At 43.7% G+C, this 13,838-nt stretch overlaps 1 protein-coding gene and 1 pseudogene across 2 annotated transcripts in view; one reads left to right on the plus strand and one right to left on the minus strand.

Moving 5' to 3' along the window:
* The window catches only part of SPMAP2L (sperm microtubule associated protein 2 like), a gene marked incomplete at both ends in the record, with an annotated part of 57,849 nt that extends 44,660 nt beyond the window's left edge, over nucleotides 1-13,189 (minus strand). Inside the window, one exon of the mRNA XM_082654052.1 lies at nucleotides 12,769-13,189. Coding sequence (XP_082510178.1) covers nucleotides 12,769-13,189 — 421 coding nt within the window. The remainder of the gene's footprint in view (nucleotides 1-12,768) is intronic.
* Nucleotides 2,912-3,385, plus strand: LOC309822339 (small ribosomal subunit protein uS17-like; annotated as a pseudogene). Its single transcript has one exon. The product of its transcript is annotated as a small ribosomal subunit protein uS17-like (transcript).
* Nucleotides 13,190-13,838: the final 649 nt, after the last annotated feature.

Below are 13,838 nucleotides of genomic sequence, written 5' to 3' on the forward strand. Positions count from 1 at the left end.
CCAAAAATTATTCCTCAGAAACGAGGTTACCTTGCATGCAAGTTCTTATAAATCTCATCTTATGAGACACTTTCTCAATTACTTTATTTTCCCAACAAAGAAATGAGAAACGAAAACATATCAGCCTGAAACAACTTCAATTAATGCTAAAATAATTATAGAGCTCTCCCTACAATTTAAATTTAAATCAGTATTTAAAAAGAGGGACGAAGTAAAGAAATTTAAAACAGATTTAATAATTATTCTTGGGGATATGCTTTTGTAATCCTAAGCATTGGATGTTGCTCTAAATAATTAAACATCATTTTAAAAAGCAAAATAGAAACACAAAGAATGAGGTAGTTGTATTGTGCAGATAAAAGTACAGCTACAGAATGAATTTTTTTTAAAGTTCTGTTACATTACATGAATGGGTTCTGATGGCTTGTTACATAATTTCTAGTGACAGCATAAAACACAGGTTCAAAAGGTGCCTATCTTATCCCTAATGATATAATGGAATCTAGGCAAAGAACGAAACTGGCTGCTGAAACCACCTGGTAAAAGGTGGATGGGGAACTTTACCATGGAGGGGTTGAGCCAACCTCACCTGAACTCACTCATCAATCTTAGAACCACCACAAACGTCAGAGCCTGACAGCGTATGCCCCCAAGCGTGGCACCACCTATGAAAAATTCTTGCTTGAAACTATTTTCAGTCTAAGCAAGCCTCTTAATCTATATGCTTTGCAAAAAAAAGGGGAGCTAGAAGAGCAAGTTAAAGACGTCACAAAGAACAAATTAAATTCAGAATATGGTATATTTTACCCAAAGTTTCTAACAAACGTGTTTGAAAAAGGGAGAGAGGATTAGGGTAGGTGTTAAAGAGTAACAGAGGGACTTCCCTGGTGGTCCAGTGGTTAAGACTCTGTGCTTCCACTGCAGGGGGTGCAGGTTCCATCCATGGTCTGGGAACTAAGATCCCACATGCCACTCAGTGCGGCCAAAAAAAAAAAAAAAAAAGAGTAACAGAGAAGAGACGATGTGTGGCCCTTGTGTGAGGGCTAATTCAAACTAACCGACTGTAAAAATACACTTTTGAGACAATTAAGGAAGCTTAAATATTTAGCGGGTATTAGACAGTATTAAAGAATAATTGTAAATTTTAAGTGTAAATAATGGCATGATAATTTATGGGTTTTTTAAAGTCCTTAGCAATGAGAAAGACATATAAGATACTTATGGGCAAAATGAAATGGTGTCTAGTATTTTCTTTAAAACAACTTGTCTGATGAGGCCCATGAGTGATGTTGCACAAGCAGATGACAGGTTCCCCAGCAAAGGCAGAATCAGACTAACAAGGCAGCTCTGGAACGGTGCTGTTAAGTACAATGCCTGGTACAATAAGTATTTGCTCAATAAATTAATAAATTTATCCTTCAAGAAAAAAAAATACTCAGCCATAAAAAGAAACAAAATTGGGTCATTTGTAGAGACGTGGATGGACCTAGAGCCTGTCATACAGAGTGAAGTAAGTCAGAAAAACAAATATCGTATATTAATGCATATATGTGGAAGCTAGAAAAATGGTACAGGTGAACTAGTTTGCAAGGCAGAAATAGAGACAGAGATGTAGAGAACAAACGCATGGACACCAAGGGGGGAGAGCAGGGGGTGGGGGGAATGAATTGGGAGACTGGGACTGACATATATACACTAATATGTGTAAAATAGATAACTAATAAGAATCTGCTGTATGAAAAATAAATAAATTAAAAAAACAACCAAACAAAAAAACTTGTCCTACAGGAAGCCCCAAAATGTGTGTGTGTGTGTGTGTGTGTGTGTGTGTGTGTGTGTGTGTGTGTGTGTGTGTGTGTGTGTGGTAGGAAGGGCTGGTAAGAGAATACCTAGATGAAATGAGATTAGCAAAATGTTAATAATTATTAAAACTAAGTGATGGGTATACGGGGGTACACTATAACATTCTCTATTTTGGGTGTGTTTGAAAATTTCTATAATAAAACTCTTAAATTTTCTATCTCAAATAACTTAAGAAATAAAAATGATTTTCCTGGAAAAAGTGTTAAATTACTCAAAAGGTAACTCTAGTGATGTCAAGCATGCAAGTGAAAAAGTTGAATAAAACGGCTTTTCCATGAAATGTAACGTTAGAAATAAGAACTATTTCTAAATTATATCATTGATTTTAATGTTATTTTAATTTTATAGGTGTTAATATACATTAACACCTTTCTAAATAAACATTTGTCTAACTATCTTTCTTCCTAAAAGTTTATCTATTCAAATTGGCTAGAGTTTTTCCAAATTTCCTTATATTCAAGAATATATAGTAATCTCATTTTGGCAACATCTTGCTGTATCAAATTAAGCAGCTGTATTAAAATCCAGATTCTCAGCACTAGAATCCTCATTTCACTAGGAAGGAAACAGACATGCAGCTATGACAAAACCAGAACTAACCTCCTAGTTTAGTGCCCTTTCCAGTGGCATCAAGCTCCCTCTTCTACTATGTGCTCAAATTGAAATCCCCAGTATGTGGGTGGAGCCGTGACTCAGGCACCGCAGTGTTCAAGCATTCACATTTCTTTGGGGGCAGGGGCAGGATTTCAAACATCCAATCCATCCTTGGGGCAGATCTTCCTGAGTACAACTCCAGTATCACTCCCTGTTCCTAAAATATTTCCCAGCTCCTTTTTCCTGGAGAGTAACAGCAGTGCTTCTTTTCTCCATTCTCCATTCTTTTCTCCTGTATAGCCACTGCAGTATTTCACAGGCTTTGGATCAAACTAACAGGGTTTTGAATGCTGGTCCCACCACTACATGCCCACAAATGCCGAGTCTCAGATTCCTCATCTGTAAATTGAGGACAAAAATACTTTGCAGAACCTTTTTTCAGGCAGCTTGGACGATGGCGGACATTCAGACTGAGCGTGTCTACAGAAAGCAACTGACCATCTTTCAAAATAAGAAGAGGGTCCTGCTTGGAGAAACTGTCAAGGAGAAGCTCCCGCAATACAACAAGAACATCAGTCTGGGCTTCAAGACACCGAAGGAGGCCACTGAGGGCACTTACATTGACAAGAAATGCCCTTTTACTGGTAATTTCTCCATCTGAGGGAGGATCCTGTCTGGCTTGGTGACCAAGTTGAAGATGCAGAGGACCACTGTCATCTGCCGAGACTACCTCCACTACATCCGAAAGTACAACCACTTCGAGAAGCACCACAAGAACACGTCCGTGCACCTTCCCCCCTGCTTCAGGGACATCCAGATCGGCGACATTTACACAGTGGGTGAGGGATGGCCCCTGAGCAAGACGGTATGCTTCAATGTGAAGGTCTCCAAGGCTGCTGGCACCAACATGCAATTCCAGAAGTTCTAAGACTGTACCCCTGCCCACTGTGCCAAACAAAATAAAATTATTTTCCCAGTCAAAAAAAACAAAACAAAACTTTGCAGGGTGGTACAAGAATGGGAGATAATTGTATGTAGAGGTAGAGTGTCTGGTTATGGTTGGACTGAAGGCCACATCACTCATCTGGGCTCTACATATTTTGTTATGTTTATGTCTATATTATTTCCCTAAGCTTGTAAAGATGTGAGGAAAGACTGCTTTATTTTGTAGTCCTCACAGCACAAAACGTACACAGTTGAATAGATAGAATAGACAGGCCCACTATTTACAAAACACTATAATATCTATTGAGCACTTACAATGTGCCAAGCACTGTGCTGAGCTCCTTCCCCTCACTATCTTCCTATCTACTTCCCCTGTCACCCATAGCACCTAGCACAGGTAGAAGTGTGGTGGTGAAGTGGAGCAGGGTGTGGGATTGCCTGCCTGGGCCCAATCTCTGCTCTGTTACTGTGTGTGTGGCCTTTGGCAAGTCACTTACCTCCTCTCTGCCTCAGTTTCCTCATCTGCAAAGTGGGGACACAAATAGCACTTACACCAAAGGGTAGTTTTAAAGATGAAATGAGATGGTGTTAAATACGTAGGACACTCAATGGACCTAAGTTGCTGTGAGCTGAATAACGACGACTGGGTGAATCTAGACCACGTCCGTATGAATGACTTTTAGGCGGAATTCATCTCGACGTTCTAAGCTTTGGACTAGAGAAGGGTCAAGATAAAGTCCCTGTCCTCCCCTCAAGCAGCTCGCCTTTCAGGTGGACAGACAGACAATAAGCAGGTGAACAATTTCAGACGGTGGTGAGCACCGGAAGAAGATAAACTAGCATGACGTTCACTGCGTGGAAGGAAGGGGGCACCTAGTTTAGGGAGATAGGGAGGCAGTCTTCGGAGGAAGTCACACTCTACCTGTGGAAATGAAAGACAAGAAAGGGCCAGATATAGGAGAGGGGAGAAAGGGAAATGAGAGAGGAAGAGCATTTCAGACCAAGAAACAGCAAGTGTGAAGGCCCTGAGGTGAAATTAAGAGAAAGGCGCAGCAAGACAGCAGTCAGGGTGGCTGGAGGGAAGGGAGCAAGGAAGAGGAGAGCAGGATTTGTGGTGAGGTCAGATCACAATGAGCCCTGGAGGAGTTTGGCTCTTATTATAAGGCCAACAGGAAGGAGCCTCTAAAGGATTCTGAGCAGAATGATGAATAGCATCTCCCTTTAAGAGATAATCAGAACGTTATGGCTGTGTTATGCCCTTTAGATGTTCGTATTTTATTCCGCAGCAAACAAACCACACTGCTCCTGTTGCCACTGGAGCCAACAGTGGGATGATCTGGCTTGTGCTCCAAGCCATCTGCTGGGGAAGGCTGCCATCTGCTGGGAGGAAGCATGATTAAAAAGCCGTTGTTCCCTGATGGGGACTGAGGCACTCCTACACGGGGATTCCCGCTGCGCGTAGAAGTAAAGCGTTTTGTAACACGATAAGGATGAAATGTCAAAGTATAACTACTCTCCACTTGCCCTCTACCCTGCCTCCTTAAGGGGCCCATGTGTGAGCTGCTCAGCCTCAGGTACGAATGGGATACCACTGACCTATAAAGGAAAGGCAGGGAACACCTCTCAGGACAGAACTAGGGGGCACAGGCGGGCAAGAGAGAGGCAAGATGCAGCTTGAGAGAAAGAGGAAAGGTATTTGTGGGGAACAGCTGACATGGTGACTGGGACTTGGGAAGAGATGTGCCTCAAGAACATTTCAGCAGGATTTGCTCTGTGTTAGATGGTAGAATTCCCTTGAAGGTACTTCGGTAAGACCTAGGTTATTTCTCAAAGCTTTCTGAAGTAAAATTTGTGCTTGTTTTTAGGTACACTATGGTTTTGAAGACCGGTCTTAAAGCAGTCCAGGTCTATGCTGGGTATGACCATGTAAACAAACATTGGGATGTTCTCTGACATGACAGATTAAGCTATATAATCATTACTACTATTCATTCTTCTTCCTCAATCCTCTCCTAGGCACAGCTCCCCACTGCCTTAGCTCAGGGTCATTTGGGCAAGAGATAGGAGAATGTGGGAAAGGGTTTTGCTTGAGGGTGAGAAGGCAGAGGCAGGAAGAGGGCAAGCCCTTCCGTCTGGTTCAACAACAACAGAAACTGGGACCTCCATGCAAACTAGAGCTCAAAAATATCACATCACCAAGCTAACTACTAAGCTGTGTCTCCTCTCACACCCCCTCGGTCTGCATTTTTGTGAGCTTTTTCTCTTGTTTCAAATATATGTTTCATGTTCATTTTCACCTGATTTCATCTGTGTCAAGATAGCACTGGCAACTGAGTAGGCACTAAGAAAGCTGGGTTTATAACTCATACCATACACCAGGATAAATTCTAGTGGATCAAAGATTTCAATGTTTAAGAAAAGAAAACCCATGGTGAATTCTTTCATCACCTAGAAGTAGAAAGAGACATTTCTAATTATGATTCAATACAGAAGCCATAAAAGAGGTCAGTACTGCCATTTAACTCAGAAAAATGAAGTGACGGTCCTATAGGATACTCCAGTCCACTTTACTTTCTATGCCAGGGATGTGTTGAGGATGTGTTTGGCCTCCCCAACCACACTGACAGTCCAAGGATGGGATCCACGTCTTATTCATCTACAGCTCAGTGCCTATGCCCTGAACATAGTAAGTGCTCAATAAAGTTTAACAGTGACAGTGATGATTAGTGACGACACATTAGTAAGGTGTTAGAATGATGGAACTTACTCTACAATATACATTTTTTAAATGTGCACACAACCAAAACTGCCATGTCTCAGTCATCTCAACACCCTCACAGGACACAGAAGAGTGCCTTAGTATATTCTCAGTAAACGTCTTTCATATGAAGGAATGTTTGAGTGAGAGGGGCATGGTGACATGCTGACTACATATGGCCTAATGTTTACATTATTTTATGTAAATAATATATAAATATACTCAGTGCTTATTGAATTAACATAAAGACTTACTGGAATTTTTAACAAGGAAAATCTAGAAGATAAATTCAGAAGATAGAAGCTTTAAAGTAGTCCTTTCTAAAGCAAAGTCTGAAAACTTTCTATACCGGGACTTCAGGGGGGCTATTGTGGGGCAGCACAGACAGGCAAGGCCCTCTAAAAGGTAGGCTTTCCCACCCTTTAAAAACATGGGCTGAGATCTGAACAGGAATTAACCACGAGATGATCCTAGGAAAACAATAAACATCTAGGGAGAGAAAACCACCCATGCAGGTTCTGAAGCAGGACCAAGTATGGGATTGGCCTTTTAGGGGAAGAGAAAAGAAGCCAGTGTGACTGGGGCAGAGTGAGCAGTAGGGAAAGTGGTAGGGAGTGAGGTCAGAGAGCCCGTGGAGCTCTAGAGACCCCTACAAAAGGTTTGGGTTTATCCTAAGAGCAATGGGACACCACAGGAAGGATAATATAGTAAGGGAAAGATGTGATCCAATTTGGTTTTTAAAATAACCCCCCTGGCTAAGGTAGTAAAGACCTGAAAGGGAACAAGAGCAGAAGCAGGGAGACTACTCAGGAGGAGAACGTAGAAATCCAGGTGAGAAATGACTGTAAGCAGGATGAGTGGGATGATGACCGTAAATGACCGCAAGTAGCAGAGGAAATGAATGAATTCAGGAAATGGTCTGGAAAGAAAACAAAGAGAACTTACATTGGATGCATTGGATTTGAGGGTGAAGAAAAAGGAATCAGGGAGAAATAGATTTTGGCAGGGGGGAAATCTTCAGTCTTCAGTTGGAAGATCAAAGGAGGAACAAGATTGGGAGGAAAGTCAAGACTTCTGTCTCAAAGCATATTATATTTGAGGTGCCTATGATATATCCAAATGAAGATGTCCAGTAGGCAGTTGAATACAAAAGTGTGGGACTTTAAAAACATGAGCAGACCAAAGAGTGTATTTTTGGCAGAGTGATCCGGTACACCTTTATAAGGAGGTGACAAATACTTGAGGGAAGAGTGTCCTGGCAGAGGAAAAAGCAAGTGAAATGATCGAGGTGGGAGCAAGGAGGCCCACGTGGCTGGAGAGCAGAGGCAGTGGGGAGAGTGGTGGGACATGAGGCTGGAGAGGCAGGTCAGATCATGTGGGCCTTGTAGGCTTACTTAGGACTTTAGACTACAAACTCTGCAAGATGAGAACTCCCTCTGGAGAGGTGAGAGCAGGAGAGTTGTGCGTAATTTATGTTCTAAGGGATCCCTGTGACTGCCACATGAACCATGAACTGGTGGAAATGATGTGGGGAAGGCATGAATGTGGCAAGAGTGGAAGCTACTGAAGCAGACCAAGCAAGAGGTGATAGTGGCTTACAAAGGTGATGAATGCTTGGATGTTAAGAATGGTCATTGTCGGGCTTCCCTGGTGGCGCAGAGGTTGGGAATCCGCCTGCCAATGCAGGGGACGTGGGTTCGTGCCTCGGTCCGGGAAGATCCCACATGCTGCAGAGCGGCTGGGCCCGTGAGCCATGGCCGCTGAGCCTGCGCGTCCGGAGCCTGTGCTCCGCAACGGGAGATCCCACAACAGTGAGAGGCCCGCGTACCGCAAAAAAAAAAAAAAAAAAAAAGAATGGTCATTGTCATGACATATTTCAAAATTAGGGTTTGCTAATGGCTTGGAGGCAAAGTGTAAGGGAAAAACGGGTGTCAAGAATGACTCCAAGGTTTTTGACCTGAGCACCTGGATGAATGAATTGTGGTGCCATTTGCTAAAATGGGGAACAGTGGAGGAAGAGCAAGTTTGGGGGCAGAAGTAAGAGTTCAGTTATGGATATGTTAAATTTTACATTTCTACTAGATATTCGAGTAGGGCTGTTAAAGAGACAATTGGTTACAAACCTTTGGAGCTCAAGAAAGAAACGGAGGCTGGAGATAATTTGGGAAGTCATCAGCATGCAGTTAAAGCCACAGAACTGATGACATCATCCAGGGAGCAAGGAAAGTTCTAAAGAATCTGAGAGAACTGAGCCATCGCCCACTTCAACCTAGAGGCTGGGAAAACAAAGATGATCTAGCAAAGGAAACTGAGTCAGGAGCATTCAATGAGGTAGGATGACAATGAAGTGGTATCCCAGAAGTCAAGTAGAGAAAGACTTCCAAGAAACAGGGAGTGACTGTGTCAAACAAGTAAGATGAGGATGAAGAATTAGCCATTGAATTTGGCAAGGTAGAGGTCATTGTGATCTCAACAAGAGCAACTTCAGCTAAGTAGAGGGGATAAAAGCTTAAGTCGGTTCTCAAGAGAATGGGAAGAGAGGATGGAGACAATAACTCATAAACTATTTTGAGGAATTTTCCTCTAAAAAGGAGCAGAGTATAGGAGTGGTATCTGGAGGGGTACATGGGGTTAAGGGAAGGTTTGGTTTCTTCAAGATAGGAGTTTTTGCTGCATGTTCATGTGCTCATGGGAATGATCCAGTGGAGAGGGAAATAAAATGATGTGGGAAAGAGAGGGGCTAATTTTAGGGGCAAAGAGCTTAAAATTAGGTGGAATAGGATTCAACATACAGGTTGAGAGAATGGCCTCTGGTAAGAACAAAGACAGCTTGTCTATTATTAACAGGACAAAAGGTAGAGTATATATGTATAGATCCTGGTAGTTTGGTAGGTTCCATGTTAGCAAATGAATTGATTAGGGAAATGTAGTATGACTGCCACACAATCACTGAGAGCAATGAAAGCACACTTGAAGTTCAAGGTCATGGATTTAAAGATCAGTCAACACAGTTGTTTTCCCTTGTCATCTTTTTTTTTTTTTTTTTGCATCTTTTCAAGTGCAGGCAAGAATTGGATTTAACTAAGCAAGAATGACGAGAGGGAGAGACAAGGGAGCTAATACTTGCAAGGAAGTGATTCCATTGGTAGACTATGGACTAAGGTAAGGAGAGACAGAAGGACATAAGGTAGTAAGTGGTATATAATGAACAGTTGATAGCATCAGTGGATTAGAGGTCCCTTTGAAGCTGAAGAATTGAGAGGGTACAAGGAGGAGTAAGTGAGCTGGAAAGATAGATGTGCTTAGAGATTAGAGTGCTTGAAACAGACATTTTGGAAGTGCTACAGCAATTGACATTATCAAAGGCTAATGCAGTGGGTGTCTAAGATGCAGTGAAGGATCCCATCATTCAAAGTGAAGAGGTCAAAGAACTAAGAAGGCAAATGGATCACCTATACTGAAATATCCACACAAAAAGGAGACAAAAGGGTTGGCGGTGGGAGAAAGACAGTAAACTAGAGCAGTTTCAGTGGAGTGGAAGAGAAAGACGCCTAACTAGGTGGGTAGAGAAGAGAATGGCAAGCAGGAAAAAGGAGTCAGTGAGTACAGATAACTCTTTTGACAAGCTCTGTAGTGACTTGCAGAAAAATGGGGCTGATGGTGCGAGAAGGAAGGGTCTGAAGAAGACATGGGGTTAAGGGTTATTTCAAGATAGAAGATTCTGCTCAACATCATTAATCATTAGAGAAATGCAAATCAAAACTACAATGAGATATCATCTCACACCAGTCAGAATGGCCATCATCAAAAAATCTACAAACAAGGGCTTCCCTGGTGGCACAGTGGTTGGGAGTCCGCCTGCCAATGCAGGGGACGCGGGTTCATGCCTGGGTCCGGGAGGATCCCACATGCCGCGGAGTGGATGGGCCCGTGAGCCATGGCCGCTGGGCCTGTGCATCCGGAGCCTGTGCTCCGCAGCGGGAGGGGCCACATCAGTGAGAGGCCCGCATACAGCAAAAAATAATAAAAAAAATAATAAAATAAAAAAAAATTTAAAAATCTACAAACAATACATGCTGGAGAGGGTGTGGAGAAAAGGGAACGCTCTTGCACTGTTGGTGGGAATGTAAATTGATACAGCCACTATGGAGAACAGTATGGAGGTTCCTTAAAAAACTAAAACTAGAACTACCATACGACCCAGCTATCCCACTACTGGGCATATACCCTGAGAAAACCATAGTCCAAAAAGAGTCATGTACCACAATGTTCATTGCAGCTCTATTTTCAATAGCCAGGACATGGAAGCAACCTAGGTGTCCATCGACAGATGAATGGATAAAGAAGATGTGGCACATATATATACAATGGAATATTACTCAGCCATAAAAAGAAACAAAATTGAGTTATTTGTAGTGAGGTGGATGGACCTACAGTCTGTCATACAGAGTGAAGTGAGTCAGAAAAAGAAAAATAAATACTGTATGCTAACACATATATATGGAATCTAAAAAACAACAACAACAAAATGGTCATGAAGAACCTAGGGGCAAGATAGGAATAAAGACGCAGACCTACTAGAGAATGGACTTGAGGATATGGGGAGGGGGAAGAGTAAGCTGGGACAAAGCGAGAGAGTGCCATGGACATATATACACTACCAAACGTAAGGTAGATAGCTAGTGGGAAGCAGCTGCATAGCACAGGGAGATCAGCTCGGTGCTTTGTGACCACCTAGAGGGGTGGGATAGGGAGGGTGGGAGGGAGGGAGACGCAAGAGGGAACAGTTATGGGGATATATGTACATGTATAACTGATTCACTTTGTTATAAAGCAGAAACTAACACACCATTGTAAAGCAATTATACTCCAGTAAAGATGTTAAAAAAAAAAAGATAGAAGATTCTAGAGTACATGTGTATGCTCATGGGTCTGATTCATTAGAAAGAGAGAGACTGATGCTGTTAGGAGAGAGAGGGGATAACTGCAGGAACAAAGGTCTTCAGGAGACAAGAGTGGAATCCAAAGCACAAGTGGAGGCTTTTGCCACTCATAAAAAGAGGCACAGTTCTTCCCTGAAATATGAGAAAAGGTAGAATCCACGGGTGCAGGTTAGAGTAAGGCAATAGATTCATGGTAAGAAAATAAGGGAGTTCATGACATCGCTTCTATTTTCTCAAGTGTGAGGCAAAGTCTTCAGCTGTTTGGGGTCAAAGGTGTGAAGGCTGGAGTAGAGTAAAGAAGGCATTTAGTCATCTCACAGATTAGGAGAACTAATTTATTAGGTGAATAAAGTGGGCTTGCCAGGCAGTGCCAAGTGACCAGCTGAGATCTGTGGTTATGAAATTGAAATAAAAGCAGGCAGTATGATTGTGTGATTTTGTACAGGAAGAGTCAGATGCTCAGGTGTAGGCAGAGGGTGGATGGGTGGGCTTAACCAGGGTTGAGGTTCTCCCAGGAGAAGTACGGTGAACAGCCAAAGAGCCAATGGGGAGGTGAAGATGTTGTAAGTAAGCAACTGACATGACAGACCATAGAATCAAGGCTGATAAAGACAAGTCAAGGAGAAAATGAGATGAAACGTGGTCAGCCAAGGAACTGGAAGCCCAGTGTGGACAAGGAATTGTTCTGGCTGGAGTCATCAATGAGAGGCCATAAGTGAGCTGGATGTTTATACCCAAGTCCCATCAGCCCTGTTAGTTTGTGAACTTGGTGATGACTGAACATACAGCAAGCACTTAGTAAACATACTGTTTGAATTTTTGTTCAATGAGTGTTTTGTTACTACATCTTTAACAATGTAATAGCATTTACTGAGCACCACCATGTGCTAAACACTGAGAAAACTATCCTCCCTTCAAGGATCCCTCCCCTTAGCTGAGGAAAAAGATAGTGATATAACCCAAAATCTTAAGTGCTATAATAGAGGTATGTTCAAAGTGGCAACCCAGAGGACTGCAATGACTAACTGTAGAGAAGCCTTAAGAAGGGCTTCAAAAAGAAGTGACAGTGATTAATCGAGGACAGCTAGTGACAGTGACTAATCAAGGACAGCTAGCAAGTCCCCAGGTGGAGAGAGAGCAGAGTGAAGAGATTGTTTCATCACCAGTCTCAATTTCCCATCAGAGCTTCTTGAGGTCCAAAGACAGGGCATTGCAAAACAGCAGGTAAATGACACAAGTGTTATCCTCCTTTAAAACAAAATGGGGGGGGGGGGACTTCCTTGGTGGCACAGTGGTTAAGAATCCACCTGCCAATGCAGGGACCACGGGTTCAAGCCCTGGTCAGGGAAGATCCCACGTGCCGTGGAGCTACTAAGCCCGTGAGTCACAACTACTGAGTCTGCACTCTAGACCCCGCGTGACACAACTACTGAGCCCTCGTGCTTAGAGCCGGTGCTCCACAACAAGAGAAGCCACCACAGTGAGAAGCCCGCGCACGGCAATGAAGAGCAGCCCCGCTCGCCGCAACTAGAGAAAGCTCGCGCAGCAGCGAAGACCCAGTGCAGCCAAAAATAAATAAATAAATAAATTTATATTAAAAAAATAAAAGGTTCCTTGCAGGCAAACCTTCCCATTAGAACCCCCAGAGGGACCCCCAACACCTACCTCTCAGGGAAGATGGCAGAAGCCGTGGCGGGGATCTGGTCAGCAGAGACGGGGAGATCATCACGCCAGCTCTGGGAAGCAACTCGACTTCGTGGGGCTTGTGGGGCTCGCGGGGTGGATGAGGCTTGTAAGGTGCATGGGGTTTGGGGGGCCTGTGGGGCTCACAGGGTTGGTAGAGCTCATAGGGCTTGTGGGGCTTGGGGATCTGGTGGGACTCTGCACACCCCTCTGACTCGCCTGGCTGGTCTTGCTCGCCGGCCTCCTCGGCTAACCCCGGCTCCTCGGACTCCCCAGGCTGGTTGAGCACGTCAAATATCCTGACTACAATGGGCTTGTGGAGGGCTTCTGAGCGAGTGGATATTTCTGCCATGTCGTGCCCATCGGACAGCCCAGAAGAACCCGAAAACTCCTGGCTCTCCATTGGCGGCCCAGAAGCTCCCGCTGGGCGACGACCGGAGGCTGCTCGCCTTCTAGAAGATGGGAGAGGATGGGCTGACGGCCCGCACTCCGCGCGCCCCGCCCCAGCGCGCCCAACTCAGACGCGACGCGGCAGCGCGTAACAAGCCCCGCCTCTGGGCCCCTCCCTGCACGTTCTCCCGTTGCCAAGACGACGCGCCAAGTTGCGGGGGCCCACCTGGGGCCCCGCCCCTTAGAGAGGAGGCAGGTGAAAAAGAGAAAAGGGGCAGGCTCCCTGATCAGCTGTTTTTGCTTCCCTTACTTTAAGTCTGTTTCTAAGCGCATACACTTGCATGTAGGATCATTACATCTTGCAGAGTTGACCTCTTTATTATGTAATTCCCCTCTTTTAAAAAATTATTTTTCCAGTTTTATTGAGAAATAACGGACATACATCCCTGTATAAGTTTAAGGTGTACAGCATGATGGTGTGATTTACATGTATTGTGAAATGATTACCATGATAAGTTTGGTTAACATCCATCCTCTCATATTGATACAATAAAAAAAATTTTTTTTTCTCCTTGTGATGAAAATTCTTAGGATCTACTCTCTTAACAACTTTCCTATCATGCATAGAGCAGTGTTAACTAGAGTCATCATGTTGTAGGTTC

This window comes from Grampus griseus, assembly GCF_964374135.1.
Source record: "Grampus griseus genome assembly, chromosome: 4".
Classification (NCBI taxonomy): Eukaryota; Metazoa; Chordata; class Mammalia; order Artiodactyla; family Delphinidae; genus Grampus; species Grampus griseus.